Source organism: Lipophrys pholis, assembly GCF_963383615.2.
Source record: "Lipophrys pholis genome assembly, chromosome: 1".
Taxonomy (NCBI): domain Eukaryota; kingdom Metazoa; phylum Chordata; class Actinopteri; order Blenniiformes; family Blenniidae; genus Lipophrys; species Lipophrys pholis.
The window spans coordinates 48,002,185-48,021,930 of NC_137635.1; the positions used below are offsets into that span (position 1 = coordinate 48,002,185).

A 19,746-nucleotide genomic window follows, 5' to 3' on the forward strand; every position below is an offset into this window, starting at 1 on the left:
AGGGACATGACAAAGAGTTCAAGGTGTCGACTCGGCCTCTAAATCCCCCCCGAACTCAATTTGATGGCGCCCCCGTGGGATGTGCAGGGAAAACAAGTCTTGTTGCGTGATGCCCCGGGACGACCTCAGAGGTCCTGTGGAGTCCAGGCCTCGGTGAGCGAGGGGCTGATTTTATCACAGGATACGGGTCAAAAAAATGTTAGACGGGTGGCGTCAATGTTGATCCGTCTGTCTTGTGATATACTGGTTTATAAAACATTAGTAAAGCTCGTACGCGTCAGCTCAAAACCACGTTCATTAGCTGCAGTTTAGCTCCCGTCACCAATTATTGTAAACATTAATTAAGATCCTAGCTTCTGTGAAAGTCAGTGGACACAAACACACACACACACACACACACACACACACACACACACACACACACACACACACACACACACACACACACACACACACACACACACACACACACACACACACACACATGCTCTCTTTTACTCACAAACAAGTGTTCGAGTTCAGTTGTTACCACAACCAAAAGTCCCTCTCAGAAAGGCTGACAGCCACCTCAACATGTCCCTTCTGTTTGTGTTGCTCTCAAACACAACCGCCAAGCAAAAGGACGTCTCCCCGCGGGCCGCTACCACTTGCTCAGGTTTTGGATCCCCACTTCCTCTCCCTTCCCCACTGTCGCGTCGCCGCAGCTCTTGACAGAAGCGCTCGCCGTGGCAGCGCCGTCCCAAAGTATCTGCACGCAGCTGGGAGGGACCGAGCCGCACTAGGATAAATAAGTAGCTAAATAAATAAAGAATAAGCCGCCGCTCTAGGAATTTGTCTCATTGAAGATGAAAAGCATCTGCCTCTCTCTGGCATCTGCTGTGAAAGATATCCCTCCACCGCCAAGGGTTTGGAGCACGGCGAGTAGCCAACTCTATCAGCTCGGCTCACTCTCTCTCTCTCTCTCTCTCTCTCTCTCTCTCTCTCTCTCTCTCTCTCTCTCTCGCTCTCTCTACCCGGCGATGTGAACCAGTGCAACGCTGGCGTTCGTAAAAATGAGCGTCTAAACAAAGTTGGCAGCCAAGAAAACTTGATGTGAGTTTTGCAGTCATTTAGCAAAGCTGACTTGGGGTATTAGCTCCGGATAAGAAAAAATAAAAAAATTTAAAAAATGGCGTCACTTCTGCTCGGAGTCGGGGGTGTCATTGTGCTCATTGTGCACCGTGTTTGTCTGCTGCAGTTTAACATGCTTACAACGAACCTCTTTCTCATCAGCGGCGAAGGTGAAAACGCAGAGGATAAGCTTTTTTTGTTTTTTTATTGTTTGTTTTTACTTTGAAATATTTTTGCTGCACTTATGGATTTGTCAGGAAGGAACGCCGCGCGGTTTGATACGATCACAGCACGAACCTGACGATAGATGGTGTTGACTGTACGTGATGTTTGGAAATTCCTTGGACGCAAGGTGTGCGCGGTTGTGTGTGTGTGTGTGTGTGTGTGTGTTCAGAATCTAAAATAATTTTAGCAGACACGAGAGCCTGGAGGCACAATTCTGTTAGTGACAAATGGTTATGACGAGTTATCTGTCAATGATACTTGTCTCCATCTGTGCCCAGGTGGAGCTCCGGTCCCAACACAACACTCTTTCACACGCGCAGCCGTGAATGTTTCTTTTCTCCTCTTTGCCAAGCGACTTGTCGAAAGAAGTTAAAAAGCAGAGAGTCGCTAGAAAATTTTGCTTTGGTTAGAGGTCTGCCCAACCGAGTGTTTTTCTTGGTCTCGTTGAACAAAGGCGGTGGTCGGAAAAGGTGCCCACAGTGTGTGCGTTCCTCTCTTTTTCCACCCTTGCATTGAAATAGCTTCATGAGTAATGGGCTGCTCAACACCTCCACAGACTTAAGAATGTTTTTTTTTCTTCTTTTTTTCTCTCCTCCACAAGATACTGGAGGCATTGTGTCCCCATGACACTCTAACTTATTTAGCTCAGCTGAATAGACTAAAAGCTGACCGGCCACCCAGCGTGCCTCCCCCTTCCCCTCCTCACAAATATCAGCAATCGCTATTGTTCAGTCGCAACTGTACACCGGGCAGGGAGAGATCTCGCCGGTAAAGTCTTCAGTTCAATTCCAATCTTCTAAATCTCTTGTAAAAAAAAAAACAACCCCCCCCCCCCCCCCCCCAAAAAAAAAAAAAAAAAAGCTTTGTACAGGAATCAGTGGCGGGGAGCTCTCCAAGACAAAAGTAGGCTCACTACTTTCAAACTTCTTAAAACTTTTCTCATTTCAGTTTTTCTATTCTGAAGTCGTCTGGAGATCCCGCTTTAATTTCATCAAATGAGAGATATCTATCCTCACCGTATTACGACAGCATTATGATTACTCATCACAGATGACCACAGTCAAGAGAGTCAGGATACGAAATCCAGTGAGCTCAATGTATGGAGGGGGGGGGGGGGGTACACAGTAACAGCGTTAGACAGTCAAACTGGAGGCTGCAACAAAACCTAAGGTCATACTTCTAAACCCTAATCAGTTGGCCTAGTAGTTTCCTAAATCTAATTCTGGAAATGACAAAGCACAAGCTCTTTTGCACTTTCCTTTCATTCCTCCTCCTCCTCCTCCTCCTCCTCCTCCTCCTGTTTAAGACGACAGAGCAGGGCGCTCTGTTTTACTGCGCCGGTTAATTATGGTTAATTTGTGGCACACCTGCTGCCGCTGTGTTGACCGGCCACGTCTCCCTCGGGGCGTGTCGCATGTTAAATGTTTACGTTCACATGCGCATTGTCATCCGCCAAGATGACTTCACTCTGCGTGATTTGAGACCATCTGGAAGACACACTTTCAATTTCCTAATGGGGGACATTAAGTGGGTGGTAGTCCTTTGGGACGGCTGTTTAGTAGGTCCACTGGGTCTTTTTTTTTTTTTTTTTTTACTCCCTTTGTTAGAGGGTGACTGAGACGCATAAGCCCGACCTCCCATTTGTTGCTGTTGTATTTTCCTCCAATAATTTTGCTCTCAGGAGCTGCCCTGCTTTTACCTCCCCTCTCTTCTGCAGTGTTAGTTCTTGTCTCACATTCACCTCGCCTGTGTTTATTCCACCTGGAGCACGATTTGTTGTGGGTATTAGGTGCTTGTTGATCGCGACCAAAAGATCCCCGAGTGTTGTACGCTGGGTTGTTTTCTCACAAGTATACAAAGTTTCCGTCTCTTCCGTCTCTGCTCCCGCGACTTGTGTCTTTTCTTTTTTTTTTGATATTCCTGCCTTACCGCATTTATTATGCTCATTCAAACACATGCAAATGTATAGTGAAGTGTGAATACTAATGCCGGTGCTCCCCTGTTCTGCTTGTGTTTGCTCTCCCAGGTGTTAGTCTTTGATCCTGTCAGAGTGGGACGTGTCTAGCAGGGGACCGAGGAGGAAGCAAGTGCCAGCCTCCAACATGGTGCCTAATATTCACCCGGCGGTGCCCCTCCGGCCCAGAGGGGCGTTGCTGTTCCTGCTTCTTCTCAGCTGCACGGTGTTCTCCTCTCTGGCAGACAGTGAGTAAACTCAGGCACCTGTGAACATCCACGGCGTCCTCGCCACGTCTTTTGAGCAAGTCATTCACTGCTGCCACAGTGGAAATTGCACACGGCGGGAGGTTAAACGGCAAATTCTCGAATCTTGATTTTAAGTGTATCGCTGTTTCCCGTGAATCAGTCGAAGGATTTCAGCCGTTCTCTTCGCGTATAAAGCAGGGGCGTCAAACATAAGGCCAGAACCTAATATGCAAACATTTCTCCTTGCAGAATCACTCATTTAATAGGACGGCCCCTTTGGGCTCATTAAAATTGGCTTTATATTGGTATTGTAGTCATTTTCAGTACTAATTGTTTGTGAAAAAATAGACATTTTGATCATATACTCTGCGCCACAACAACGACAGACCTTACATTTTAAATTTGATGCTTATTATGGCACTACTTTACCAGCTCGGCCCCCTCAAGATGAAATTGTACCGTGCGTGGAACCTGAACTAAAATGTGTTTAGTTGAAGGATTCACGCTGTGCCGCGCAGAGCTTTATTTAAAATAGAGTATGGATTCCATTTACATTTAATGTCTTCATTGTATTGCGGGAAGCAGAAATAGCTGCTTGTCTAATGCACACACCCAGACCTTAACAGGCTTTAGCATCCAAACTAAAAATAGGATGAACAATGCAGGCGGCGGAGATCCATCGGCCTCTGAGCCCGGTTGTCAATCTGAATGACACTTTTGGCTTGAAGAAGGCGCTATCCTTCCTGCACCTTTGGGTCTCCGGGGGGAGGCGGCCAGGAGGAATTGCCCTGCCGGGGACAGGGTCAGGGACAGAATTAATTCAACACATGACCTCACCTATAGTGGCTGTCACAGGGTCACTGTAATTCAATTATAGTCCAACCCCTCCTAGCTCGCCCACCCGACGACACCAACTGCTCTGTCCTTTCAAACATGCATTGAAGAGCACTTGTTTCCTCGTAGCCTTTGCCTTCTCTGGCCCGGCCCCCGTGTTATCGTCTTTGTCTCTCACAGTTGCCCACTTTTTGCACGGTATCACGGTGGCGTTGACCTTGCGGAAAAGTTTTGCAGCCCTGTCTTTTTTTTTTTCTTGCGGTCTGGCAAGACTTTCTTTGCTCTGCTTGTAATTTGATCGGACCAATCGAACCTCGACTCCAGCAGGAGTGCTTCAGTAAGATATGCAACACGTGCCGCACTGCACTGAGTGCATCCTGTCAACTTAACCAAGAACTGCAGATTTAAAAAAAAAAAAGAAGCTGTTCTTCATAACTGCAGGATATGGTATGAGTAGTTGACGATTAATTATCTGAAGGAATTAATTTCTGTTTGATCTCTAAGTAATTGGCACGCTCCCCTGCTTGACAAAGGAAATGAGATCTGTAATATGTGTTATGTTTACTGGCTGTTTCCTGTCATGTTGTGTTGGGTACCTCTACTCTTCAATGTCTGCATTTTAATTGCCACCGAGGGAATAAACAGAAATAATTCACTTCTTAAAGATCTTAAGAAAAAGGTAATGTCAAGAACGTCGAGGATGCTCCGGTATTACTTATATATGCAGATTTCTTTTGCAGATGGTTGCAGCTCAAAGTTTCTCAGGGCCTTAATTAATAAGCTGTGTTGGGATTGTAGCGTCTTTAGTTTCTGCAAAGGTGAAGAACAAGGGAAAAAATGGCAGACTTCAAAGATCTTTGTTTGTAATCCTTGTCTTTAGTTTATGCCTGCATCAAAGATTAACCGCAGATTTTCCATTCTTTTTCCACACACATGAGTTGGACTGCAGTCGAACTGTGAACAATGAGTTCACAGCTTGTGTAAATTCAATGCCTGCGCCTCTTTGAATTACTGTCTCCTCTGGGGTATAATTGCAGAAGTCTTTAATTTCAGAGATCATATCCTATAAAAGACACCGAGCCAACCATTTTAATTGCCAGCCACCAGAGTTTTAACACACCCAAATGGCGATGCACTGCACATCCACGAGAGGCAAGAGAGAAGAAAGTTCATCTTAAACGGCGAAAACGTAGCAGGACTCAAGAGAGACGCCTGGCTATGGTGTGGGGTTAATGTATGCTTGTATCTTAATGTAAGCACACATGGGAACAGGCCGAGAACTGCTATTATCCCGACTGTAAAGCCAACAGACGTAGAATTAAAATAAGTCAGTTAAGGGGGCAAAAATAACACCTACCACTAATGGCAGGGTTGCGCATGTTTGGTGCCTGTAATTTGTATGAACCTTAGTTATGTGAACTTGATAGTTCTGGTTTGGATTTCCTGTATTACAGGGCAGACTGCAGACAGATATTATGGGCGGGGGTGCCTGGCGAGTTTCTGATTACACGGGTTGAGTCTGGTGTCCTTGTCTCCCCCTTCAAAAAGCTGCACAGGCAAGCAACCACAGGTAGCCGACATGTGCGAGCAGCATCGGGTTATGCCTTTTATTTATATATGAAAAAAGAAAAGAAAAAAAATACGCAGCCGGCTGGCGACGGTTACATTGAAAATTGGTGTTGTGATGGAGGTTGCTACGATTGTACGGTTCATCCCGTCTTAGTGAGCACGATCGACTACAAGAACTCTCCACCGACACTCATCGGCGCGATCGCCCCGTGACATCATTCATCTTATATCATCATTGAGTGGGCACACAATACAGCGTGATTACTCTGAGTGCTGATCACAGACGTCTCATTGATCCCCTCGGGAGTCCAACCTAATCAACTAGCTCCCCATACAGCCTCTTAGTACACAATAGGCCACCGGCCCCACAAGGTCAGCCTCAAAGTCGCACATACCCAGCACTTAAATGTAATGGTTATCTTTTTGTAGTGCTGTCATTGTGAGTTATTTCATTGGCTTTAATAAGCTTTTGATGTATGCCTCCCCTTTTCTCTCCCTCCCATGTTACAATCTCGGGCAGCTTTTCATGTTGAGGTGCAGGGAGACCACTGACGCCCCCCTTTTGTAGCCGAGTTCACTTTCACTCCCAGCAGCAGGAAGATTACTGACACCATAATTAAGTTAATACATGTACAGAGAATTTTTTTTTCTTTTTTTACAAACATAAAAATAATGCTTCATGCTGCAGCTTCATGCTGTCTTTGTTTGTGAGCCTGCATGTAACACCGATAGATGACCTGCTGTTCATCGGTTCTTTGAGGAATGTCTTTTCACAGTTTAATTCTTTTGTCTGATGTCTTCCTGTGCAGGACATAATTATCCCCACAAAGCCTGTAATCGATCACATTTTACCAGAGTTTATGTGGCTATTAGATCTCTTTTACATGACATTGTTTTCAAGTGAATACGCATCATTTTTTTTGTTTCATTTCACTTAAATGGATTTTGAAAACAATATCCATTTTCACGGAAATGGCAGGAATGCTGAAAACAATGTAGTTTTCATATTTAGCCTCTAGTGGGTGCTGTTTGTAACGAAACCACACACACATATGTTCCAAGAACAATACGCTATTAACATTAACACTGATGAGTACACGGTCATTTGTATGGACGAGGCAAATTTATTTATGGACATGAAGCAATTCACACTGCTTTAGGAATAAATAAAATAAATACTAAGTAAGCAAGCAATTAAGAGTTAAACTTACACGATTAGGAGTATGGAATACTTTAAAACCTCCCACATTCTCTGTCATCCTTTTCAATGGATGAGTTTTACTTTGCGCCTTTCCCACATTAGTATTTCGCGTCTCAAATCACCCACAATTACAATGTTGTCTCATTAGAGAACCCCACGCTGTTCCGGGCACCGTCACAGACGACCAAGTTGGTTTGTTATTCTGGATGACTGTCAACTATAAAACCACCAGGTCTCAGGAGATTATGGACTGGGAGTCATGACATGGCAAACATTGTTGTTGTTGTCCATCTACTGAGCACGTGCAACTGTTTGTTACATCTGTGGTGAAAGCAGCGCTTTCGCCGTCTACACAGATGGAGCCGGGGCGTTTTAAGAAAGTTGCTTTTTTCCTCTGTTCACTCGGAGACTGAGTCGCAGCGTTTTCGAAAAGTTCTGCCTTGGGACATGTTTTCAAAAAGTCACATTTCCAGTGGCCCTGAGCACCGTTGTCGTGTGAACGGATCCCAAAAACACCTGAGGAAAGTTTTGCATTTTCACTTGTAAACAGGGCCTTAGATAATCAAAACGGTCATTGACAGACCTGATCTGTTGATTTGAAACCTCCCGAAGCTGAACGATGGACTGGACGTGCCAAAGTGGTCTGGAGATGGGCGGCCAGATGGGGGGGCGGAGGGGGGAGCAAGGAGGGGGGCTGGAAATTGGATTGTATTTTTAAGTGTCCATATGGTCACCCAGTTCAAAATCTGACAAGGGCAGAAATTGATTCTTTTTTAATTAAAAGTAACCATATCCACCTTGGAGAGCCACTCGGAGAGTAATGCAGTTAGCACACAGCTGTGGTCCACAGGCATCACGCAGGCGGGGAGAGAGAGAAGTGGGGGGGGGGGGGGGGGGCAGAGAGCTAAACAATAGAAAATGCGCTCTGAGGATGCCTTAGCAGAAAGCTGCTTTGTGTGAGAACAATGTCTTCGAGATAAAGGTGCTCGAGAAGCGTGTTTCTCGAGGTTGAGGAGATTTGACAGGAAGTTGTTTTCATAAGCCAGTGCCACAGTGTCAGGATGGAGGGAGGTAAGGGTCATCGGAGGTTAATGACGTGAGATTAATAGTTTAATTAGGAAGCTCAGTGGCAGGGCCGGAGGCAGTCACCCGGACGCTGTGTCCTGGATTCGGCAGTGCCGCCGAGCGACAGGCAGGGACGACCGGTGTCCTTCCAGGGAAGGACAGGTGGAGGAAAAAGATATATTTCCATTTCTTTATTGACAAAAGATACTCTGCCGTCTCACCGTTCGTAATTACTTTTACCCGTTACACTCTCAGCTGTTCTCTGCTCGTCCACCGAATTAAAATAATCTGCTATTACTGGAAGAGTTCATGGCAGTTTAATTTGGGTTGAGAGATATTGTGGGAGGAATAGTGGAGGAATTAAAGGATGCCTGTACAGCTATTTTGGCACATCCTGGGTATTCATTAGGAGGTAAGGTGTTAGAAATTCAAGACGGCCAAGAAAGAATTTGGACACAATCAACCAATTTGCTGACATACTGCCATACGCCTGTGTGCTGTTTACTTTTGGAACAGCCTCGAAGGTGCATTCAAAAGACATTTAACTCAACCCATGCAGCCAGCGGGCACACAAGAATCCAACGCGACTGGATCTCAAGTGGGATCTATTTCTCTGGCAAATGGCCATCCTGGACGTTTGCGCCTTTATAGTCAGAATTTCTTGGTTGTTTAATGTCCCTACTGTAACGTAATTTAATCCCCCCCTGTTTTGGCTCGTGGAGACCTGAATTACTTAAGACCTGCAGGCCGAGTGGGCGAGGAGATGAGAACAATGGTCGGGGCTCTTTTTGGGTCTCGGAGGGGAGGCTAATCTGAGGGAGGCAAATTAATGAGGTTAGTGGGGTCGCAAGGGGGTTTGTTGTGATGGATGATGAGCTAACCCCAAAAGGGATCTCTGGAGAAGCTCGGAGCCATCGCAGCAGCTGAGCCCACACCCCACCATCCCATAACCCAGCAAGCACCTCCAGGGATCACTTAACACACTTAACATTTTCCCTGCATCGGTCTATTAATGCCAGGGTGGGAGCCAAGGTTGGACTTTACCTTGCAGCATCGGCAGAACCCCGAATTTCCTTTCGTTGCTCCCAGAGCAACTTTAGAGCCCGCCTTGGATTTCCATTACAAAGACGCCAGGCATTATACTTATTATATATTCAAGCTGCATTCAGAATGTACTCTTCCCTCCTCATATTTTGTTTTGCAATGCCGGCGTCGGCGGGTTGGAACTCACACAGACATTTTTAAATGCAACGGCTGCCCTTCGGTTTCAAAATTGCATTGGAGGGGAGGGGGAAAAAAAAGAAAAAAGAAAGTTAAAGTTCACGGCGGCGCAAAATGACGACATTTCGACGAGTAAACCGAGTGAACATTTGAGGTGATGTTGCCCCGGGCTGGAGCAGACGAGCCGTGCAGTTCAGTCCAGGCATTAGAAAGCTTGTCATGTAGGTTAGGGCCACTGACGTAAAGAGCGCGCTCACCGGAGACCGGGAATCGTCTTGAATGCGGCGTTTCGTCGTCCGCGCCGTGCGTCGGGTCTGCACATCAGGCTTTTTAAGGAAATAACATGGCGAGACATTCACGGATACCAGCACCGAGGAAAGGGAACCGTAAAATACACATTACGGCTTTCCCGTGTCTTATAACAGCCAAGTTAAAGCAGAGACAACCACAACAATGGTTTTTATCTTAAGGAAGCGTAATAAGAAAATTATAGTGGAGTGCATGTCTTTATCTGAAATCTGCAAAGACTTTCCCTGAAGGAATTTTACGGGTTGGCAGAAGTCAGGGAGCGTGAGTCATCGTTGACTTGATCTCGCATTGGCGCCAGTTTGAATACCTCAGGTAATTCAACACCTCAGACTTGTCGTATGATAGCAGGAGCACCATCAGAGCGTACACATGAAGCATGTAGTTTCTTAAACAGCGGCTTTAAATGTCCACTCTCACAGTCACCATTGTGGGGTTTTATTTTTTTAAATTTTTTTTTTCTTCCAAATGTCATACATTGACTGACAGCCAGGAGGAGAGAGAGCAGACGAGAGAGATGCCTCCCTCGTTCATAATCGGCTTGAGAAGATGAAAGCCATTACATTAATGTTGCTCACACTGGGAAGAGAGGAGTGAAGGGTAATTGCACTTAGAGTTCTTTTTCTTCTCCACTGTCTTGAATAATTCAGAGAAGGCTGGAAGGCCTGATAGAAAGGCAGTCTTTGTGGTCCGTGGGGTTTTCAAAGTTTGATGTTTTTTCCTCCTTTCTTCCCTCTTCTATAGGTTGAGACATTTTGTCTTTAAGTACAGTATCTCAGCAACGGCGAATCGCATCAGTCACTTAAGTCCCGATAATGCTCACGAACTGCCATCAATCTTCGGCTGCTACACTATCGTTCGTCGGAAGGAGGGGAGGAAAAAAAAAAAAAAAAGTTTCTCTTCTCTGCTTTATCATAAGCGAACGCCGCGTGAACTGACTATAAATGAGACGGAGGAACTGAAGCAGTGGGCTAGAAACTATGGAAACACATAGAGAGGATTTCTGAGGGTTGGACTTAATGTCTTCTCTGTGTGAGGTGATAGTATGAGATATTTTGATTGACCTATAGATCTCAGTGAGGACAGGAATGTGGTGTTACTGACGTCAATTTGTATTTAATGATTTGGAGTAATTGAATGAAAAACCTGTTTACAGACTTCAGCTATTTTTTTATAGTATAACTATTAATACATAATATATCCAATTATGTTTTATCTGGAGGTTATTGCAGTGTTAATTGATGCTTCAAAACTGACAGCAGCACTTCAGCTTTTTTTTTTCTTTTTTTTTAATGAGACTTTTTACCAGTTTTTAAGAGAAAAAGAAATCATCTCCACGTGAAAAACCTCGACAAAGCGAAGCGTTAACGTCAAACTCGTGAGACAATGCTCCTCGGCGTTTAGCTGTGAAACAGAAGTGCAGATAGCAAACGTGATGTTTATTGGTTTAAACAAACAGCCTGAAGTGCAGTTGACTTTATCGGGGTAAATAACTTGCAGGGGAGGCAGCTTTATATGGAATTAATTGCAAACAAGTTGCCTGCTAATGGCCTGAAAAGGCCTTAATGGAAGTATTCCATTAAAACAACCCGTGCTGATGCCATCAGACAAATTTCCACTAAGTGTTGCCTCATGAAAATGATAACTTGCTAATCCATTATTAATAAGAATTAATGGTTTTCTCTCTGCCGTGTGCATATCGATCCCTGATACTCTACACTACAGAGTAGCTCTCATTGGGCACTCTGGCAGGCTTGGGAATACACTAATTGTTAGCCACACAAGTGCCATTTGCGCGACTCTCCCTGCTGTCTCTGCATTTATTACAAGCCTTGCTCTGAGGCGCTCCGCTGAGAACGAGGAGAAAAAAAAAACCCGGTGTAAATGCTCCGGAAAAACCGACAGAATCAGACAACGCAGCGCACACTTAGCCAGTCGTCTGCACACTCGTTCGAGATTACGGTAACGCCGCTTCGCGTTACGCTATGACAGGGCAGTAATATATGTATTAATAATTTAAGAATCCATTTCCTACTCAGAGAGCACTTCTGTTGTCTGAACTTCACGTCCATTTACTTTGCGATGTCTCTGACGATGTTTGTTTACCGTTCAGGTATTGATAGGCGTACCTGATCGCCCAATCCAACAAATGTGTCTGTACTGTGAGAACCGAAGCGCCGCCGTTCATCCCTCCTGCGACCCCGGACCTCACAGACACTCCTGCGGGCGGCAGGTTAAGTGAGCGGAGCTGCGTAATCCCCCCCCCTCACATGCAGCAATCAGCAGCCTTCAGGCACCGTCAGGATCGCAACACAGTTTGTCAATAAAACCCGCATGTGGGGTCATATTCAAATTCCACATTAGCAGGGAGCACAAAAATGCAGGTTAACGATTCTCACTGAATCTCCACACAACTGCAGAAGTCCTAAATACTTTGAATTACCCCTGGTAAGTGCTCCCAGATTACGGCGGGCCTCTTGTATTAAGTTTTTGAGGCTTTAAAAAGGGGTTTGCATTCATTTCCCTAATGACCTTACCATTTGTTTGATAATGTGGTTAATATCTATCAGGATGTGTGGCGGCGTACAAGAACCAGCCATTAGTCTCACCAAGTAAGACGAGACAAAATTGAGGCTTTTTCCACTTGTGCGTGTTGTGCTTTTTGCTTTGATTAATTCATTTATTCCATTCATTAGTTATAACATGAAAGGCTTTTTGCTCGAGTCGGGGAAAAACAAAAAAATTAGTTTGTTTCTTGTTACCACCACCAGCTCCGGCGCTGTTTGTGTACAGCTGTTTTGCATGTAGATCACTTTTAGATCTTTCTGGAGGTAATTAAGCGGCAATTTCAATGATTGAGTAGTGATCTCGATATGTTTATCTCGCTTTGATTTTGAGTAAGTTTACCAACTTTAGCGTTCAGTAATTAGACGCTTGCTCCAAAATGTGGTAAATATGGGGTAATTATGAACCCCTCCCCCCAAAAAAAAACCCCAGAAAAAAACCTCAACCTTCATTTGCACAGGAAACTAGGCCTGACACTTACGACAGCACTTTCTGCGAGTTGCTAAGGGAGCTCACGCTAAGGCCTTGTCAGGATAGAAGTTGTGGATGTGACGTATCAAAGTGCAGCTCAAAGTGTGCACGCGGAGGCTGAGAGGAGGATTTGCATAGGTAGGCTTACGTGTTTTCCACCTCGTCCCCTGCCATTGTTTTCATGTGACAACTGCCTGACAGCCCGGAAAATGGGACACAGGCGAGGAGAAGAAAAAAGGTTGAGTCTGGATTTTTGTCTCTCGAAGAAAAGAACTTGACAAACCCACCGGTTTGATATCCTCACCCGCCGGTGGAGGCTCAGTGATGGAGGAGCACAAATCGAGCGAGTGCCGCCGCCGCCGCTGCCGCCGCCGCCCTTTAGTTGCTATTAACCCCGTCTGAAAGCTTGGGCTTTAGGGTCACCGCGGACCTTTTTCTGAGATTTCGTGATTGAATGCTTGGCGAGATCTGGATTAGTGACGGACAGCTCCGAACTCGCTGTAGTCTAGCCGTTAAAGTCACAGGTCAGCTATCAAACTTTTAGCTTCTTTAAGAAGATTATTGGGGGTTTTTTCCGTCCCAGTTTTATCCCCGAAATCCTTGTGATTTCTAAGATCTCCCGACTTAAATGTTTGTGGCAACACGTCCTATAATTTGAAGGCATGTGCAGGGAAGTGTTTTAATGCCGCCTGATCCCCCACGTGAGCCACACAGTGCAAAGCCCTCACATCGATTTAAAGTCGACCGCGGCGGACAGATGTTTGCGGGCAACTCTTGGACGTCACATCGCTGACGATATTTAGGTCTGGAGGATTCCGGCGCGCCGCCCGTGCACCCACTGATGCATGTCCAAGCATGCGCTCCGGATGGGTATCGGGTTAAATTGGTTAGCGCGGCTCTCTCGTCGCCAGCTGCGCGCGAGTCGGGAGTCACATCCCGACGCCGCTGACGGAGGATAAATCTCTTGAAGAATCAGGACAGAAACACCCGCCTAATGTCAGGTGGGTTCAGGGACCGCGGCTCTCGGGTCACAGCGGAGAACGACTGGAACTGTTAGATTACTGTAAAATTTCGAAGCACGCATAACCGCCACAGAACATTTCCTTTGCCTGTCATTGCGAGCTTATTGTGATTGTTTTTAAATGACCAAATTAGCGCTAATCTGTTACGCTCATTAGACAGTTATGCGGCAGGTACGTGCTCCGAGAACTCAGCTGATAATTCGAGGGTGAAATAATATCAGATTGCCACTTGAATTTTGTTGCTATTTAAAGTTGTGAACGATGGTATCGCTCAGTGTGTCTTTAACAGTCTGAAGGTATTAGCTTCTGTGTGTTTGCAAGCACGGCTGCACGGCCGTTATCTTAATTCGGCGGTGGCAGCCATGCTTGTCTGATACTCCTGTTAAGACAACTTGGGGAAAGCATATTCCCACATTGAAGATCTCGTTTATCTGCTCTTGCACATGTTGTGCAAACCAACAGTTTTCTTTTTTTTTTTTAAGATTCTTCATAAGACATCATTCTTTTTTTCTTTTTTTTTTAATCTTACCTGATGTTAGTGTGATCAAATGCTGCCTGTTTTTGTTTGTCCTTCTTTATATTCACTTGATTGAATTCATTTGTTGCGGTTTGTCCAGTGTCTGTGATTGGAAACCAGTGGAAGAGGATTCTTCCTTGCTTGGAAAAGGGCTTTGTGCTGGTGGCCCCCCTGATGTACGAGGCCCAACATCGAGGAGAATCACAAGCAAATGGAGCGATGCCAACGTGGGCCACGGAGTGCACATTACAGGAATTTAAACAACATCTCAGTCTGATGTTTATCAGAATTAGACGAGTCAATTCATCGTTTCACGTTAAACGACTTCACGCCGGCGCAATTTATGTTCAGCCGCCCTGAAATGATGTGTAAAAAATGAAGACTATTTTTGGTCGAATTAGCCTGTGATGAATTCAGAAATTGAATTAATTTCACATGAAACAGATTAGTTGACTCAAAACCGAAATTCCCACATGATGCTCTCCAGCGTTGGCAGCTTCAGCTTCTCCTTCCAAACATGTACAACCAGCTCACATCAAAATGTGCCGTATACATCTGCTGCACTTCACCGCCTGCGGGCTTTGCAGTATTCATGTTATTGTATATTTGCTGTATTGCTTGAAGAAAGCTCCTCTGCGGATATGTCCTCGAGCAAGGACAGCCAGCAACCACCTCTCTTTTCTCCAGCCCGGCGAGGGCAGAGCAGGGTGATATAACAGGTGGACTCCAATAATGTGCGATAAAGCCTCTATCAATATCTGAAAGAGGTGCAGTGTTATGCTAACTAGAGAATGACACCCCCCCCCCCCCCCCCCCCCCCCGCCCCCGCCCCTGCATCTTCTTACACCAGTGTTATATTGGAACATATAAAGGGAAAAAGAGAGAGAGAGCGAGAGAAGAATGGTGGCAGCCATTGCTGGATTTTCCCTAGCGTGTGCTCAACGAGGGAAGGCTGGCGTCTCCTCTGTGTACACAGCGTAATGATTTACCCCTTTGTGCCTGTCTCCATGGGGCAGTCTGCTCGTCTGCGGTTTAGGTGTTCCCCACCTCCCTCTTTAATGACTCTGGAGATGAAACACGAGCTGATGGAGCCGGTAATAAGAACACGGTGTCACGTCGCCGAGACCCGGATTATGCACATCTGAGGCTGTAACCACAGCGCCAAGCACGGCGCTAAGATGCGCTCACTGCGGCGTCACGTCAGCTGTGGCATGCCGTCAGTGAACAAACGCTTGTTAATGTTCAGAGCGTAGTGTTGTTTTAGCGTGAGTGTGTGTGTGTGTGTGTGTGTGTGTGTGTGTGTGTGTGTGTGTGTGTGTGTGTGTGTGTTGTTTCAATACCAAAACAAACAACAGCACCCACTAGTGGCCCGCCATGCTAGCTACATCGTTTTTTTTTTTGCATTTCTGCTGTTTTCGTCAAAACGTTGCTGTGTAAACGCAAACTTTTCTGAATAATAAAAAACAAAAACGATGCGTTTTAACTGGAGACGTCGTCGTGTAAACGGGGCCACAATCTACAAGCAGATTTTCAACAAACAGCAACAAACTGAAATCCCCTCGGTTCTGCTGCGGGTGGTCTATTTGATATGCGGGAATTAATCCGTGTCCTTAAAGAATTATACAACACAGACAAAAAAAAATGTCAGACTAGGACTTTATTTTTCCTTTTCGTGCTTTCTGAAGAGCCTTGAATGAAAATGTTTTTACATCAGTATTGAAAGAAATCTGTCATTGCAACAACCCTTGCACGAAATCAAGCAGAGTAGTTACCTTGTTAAGAGTTTGTTTTTGTGCCACATCCAGCAGAGGTGGGATATTGAATGCAAAATAACCTGATTAAAGTGTCTTTGGTGGGCGAAGAGGCAGAAAAGACTGCCTGTGTCAAAAAAAACTAAAAAGGGCGAGAAATGATACAGTGACACACACGCACTCGCGCACACACACACACACACACACTGAATATGCCTTTTGTGAGAAGAAAGCGACACCACCAGATAACCAAGTTGTGCATTCTGATGTGGCGGAGCCTCGAACGTCACGCTCACCTCGCCGCATCCCTTTATACTTCTTTGCCTCTTTGTTTCCTCACCCATCAATAACCTGTGTTCTCTTTGTCCTTACCTCTCCTCAGGCTTGCCAAGTTTTGTCAAATCCCCCGAGGACCAGACGGGCATCTCGGGCGGGGTTGCGTCGTTTGTGTGCCAAGCCACCGGGGAGCCCAAACCCAGAATCACCTGGATGAAGAAAGGCAAGAAAGTCAGCTCCCAGCGCTTTGAGGTGGGCAATATGAGACACACACACACACACACACACACACACACACACACACACACACACACACACACACACACACACACACACACACACACACACACACACACACACACACACACACACACACACACACACACAATGGCAGTCATAATCCCGGCTGGCACAAACATGACACACGTGACAAACACAACAGAGGTGGGCGTTGCACGGCTTGTGTGAGACGGAACGCATCCACACACGTGCTCGCTCGCACGCTCCACTCCGTTCACACAAATCACACACACACACACACTCGCCGAGCACACCAAATGAATGGCCCTGTTATTGAGCATCACACCAACTCTTCTCTTCTCCGAGTGAAACCAGACAGGCCTCCCTTCTCTTTAATCTCCCTCTATCTTGATTTATATAGTCCGCTTCATCTCTTTCCATCTCTTCACACCCTCATCCTTCCCCTTCTGTTGCTTCGCTACACCATCTCTGTCCACACACACCCTTGATGTATCACTTCATGTACTTCCCCTTCCTCTTTTGAACCCGCATGAACAGAAGAAGATGCCCCGAGGTGGGAACCCGCGCTGTCTCTGTACCGTCTTACCTCTGTAACATAATCGCTTATTTGCTCTCGTGGTCGGTACGTCTCACGATCATTGTTGTGTTTTCAGACATGACTTTATTATCATTCACTGCAAACGTCAGCGGCGCAGCTCGTACTTTACTGGACATTCTCATTTCTTTACTCCTTTGTAGCCATAATGAAGTGATAGAATTTTAAAGAAGGACACCGAAAGGTGTTTCTGAGAAAGCACCAAAGCAGCAAAAAAAAAACGGAAAAATAATCAGCATTTTTCCTCCCTCAAGTCCAGAACACAAAAATCAACAGTGCCGTAATCTGCAAGCAGAAATGGATTTATTTTTAAATTTGTGTAATATCTTTGGGAAAAGAAAACGAGGCCCCTAAAAATAACACTCTTGGCCTTTTTCTTTTTTTTTTCTTTTCGCTGTGGCTCTCCCAGGTGATTGAATTCGATGATGGTTCGGGCTCCGTGCTGCGGATCCAGCCACTGCGCACACACAGAGACGAAGCCATTTACGAGTGCACAGCCACTAACAGCGCAGGCGAGATCAACACCAGTGCCAAGCTCACAGTGCTTGAAGGTAAGATAAGTTTTTTTTTTTTCCACTCCGGTTCCTTCTTCATCTTGATTTCACTTTCTTTTTTTTGAAACTCTTCTTCTTTTCCTGTTTTTTTTTTTGTTTTTCCTCTTCTTTTTTTACTCCAATACATCCCAAAACAAACACTAACGTTTGCCTTTTAAGTCACACAAACCTGGGTTCAACTTGGCTGGATTTCTGTTATTTCCTATTATTGGCAGTGCCACACAGGTAGAAAATACAAGAAATAAAAAAATAATTCAGCAAAAAAAAACAGAAATCTGTTTACATTTTGAGAAAATTCTTGGCTTTAATGCGTTTTACTTTCCTTCAGTGAGTCACTCGGACTCATCTGAATCTCCCGTGAAGATAACCTCGACTCAAAACTGCACATATGCAGGCAACAGCTCAGCTCTTCGGGTCACCCGTATGATTGAATGTGAACCAGTACAAGAGCTCAGCCCAAAATGTTACATCCCGATGAAAATGTGTTTCTAATGTCGCTTTTCGACCGAGCTCGGCCGATAATGTGAAATTTGTCAAATGCCAAAGTGTGACAGACTGCGACCTGTTTCAAAAACGGGCATAACGTGCCAGTTTCAGGGTGAAACTGGATTATTATTCAGCCCATCTCATGTCTGTCAGCCTCAGTTGTCAGTGTAATGCAGTCCACATTAACGCCACTTCGAGCTCCGGCCTGAACCCGCTACGACCTTTCTAATTATCTGAACTGAGCGGGAGTCTACCTCCGAGTGTCCGCGGGTGTTTATGAGTAAATTCCCATTAATCCTGTGAACTGTAAGAAAAGGATGTTCGATGAACATGTGAACAGTCGTGGTATGTTGGAGGGGAAACCCTCCACGCCTGTGAGCCGGCTTAACCTCCGAGGACGCCGTCCTCCTCGCCCGCAGGGCCCCAACGTATGTGATTCATATAGACAGAGGCTTTGCACCTCCTCCTGCGCAGCCTTCCACATGGCTGAGCCGTGAACGTCAATGTCCTCTTTAATTGATTGTAATTTTGTCGCGTGGATGCCAGTCACCGCTGGAGTTGATTTCATTGAAAAAAGGGAGAAAAAGAAGAAGAAGAAAATCTCCACAGCCAGCCAGAGTGAAGATTAAAGCGCTCCATCGCCATCATAGTGGCATTAAAGCAGATCGCTTCTCATTCAAATGGTGGAATCCCATCTTTCTTACACCCACCCTTCCCTTTTCTCCCTTTTTTCTGATACCGTCGACTTTGCTTCCCAAAGGGACTTTCATGAGTGCAGGGAGAGACCTGAGTTTGTTCACACATTCAGCTCGAGGGGGCCAATCAGGACATTGACTTTGCATTCTATCATTTCGGTAAATAAAGACGAGCAGTAGTTGTATTGTGACTGTGTCGCAGTAGCTGCTGAGTCCATCATCACACAAAGTTCATATATGATAAACAACACCTTTAATAAGTAAAACGCCGTGCTTGAGCTTTCCGTGTTTCCCCTGGTAAACAGTCATCTCAGTGACATGAAAGTTGCTGGTACCGACACCAACAGAAGTCCCCACCTCCGTGTTGAGTTGATCCACTTCCAGCTCGTGTTTTTTGGCCTCACAAAAACCGAGGAGAGCCGCTCTCAGCCTACAAGCTCTGGCAGGCCTCTTCACGTTACCTGCTCACAGTCAAATGGCAGAGGGCCAAAGTAAACAAGTCGCTGGTGAAATTGGAGTCGGCGTCAAACCTTTTGGCAAGGAGCACAGTGGTAGATCTATATTTCTGAATACGGGCTCCTGCAGAATGGTCCCGGGTTGTTTTTGTGAGTGTAGAATTATCTATGACCAAAAGAGCCTGAAACTTCAATTGCAGGTAAAAAGACTCATTTAACTCAGTGATTGAACATAAGAAAGTAGCAGATTTTCAAGGCATCCAAGTTAAAAAATAAGAAATTGTTTTACTTGGACCATAGATTTGACAAGGTCTTGCACCAGATGCAACCAGGACTCAATCCTGGATCTCTCATACTCAACATTT

At 45.5% G+C, this 19,746-nt stretch overlaps 1 protein-coding gene across 1 annotated transcript in view; it reads left to right on the plus strand.

The window, feature by feature from the left end:
* ptprfb (protein tyrosine phosphatase receptor type Fb) overlaps positions 1–19,746 on the plus strand; it is a 140,501-nt gene that overhangs the window by 14,951 nt on the left and 105,804 nt on the right. The window contains exons 2-4 of the mRNA XM_080474595.1: positions 3,362–3,537; positions 16,442–16,587; positions 17,601–17,742. Coding sequence (XP_080330721.1) covers positions 3,438–3,537; positions 16,442–16,587; positions 17,601–17,742 — 388 coding nt within the window. The 5' untranslated portion in view covers positions 3,362–3,437. The remainder of the gene's footprint in view (positions 1–3,361; positions 3,538–16,441; positions 16,588–17,600; positions 17,743–19,746) is intronic.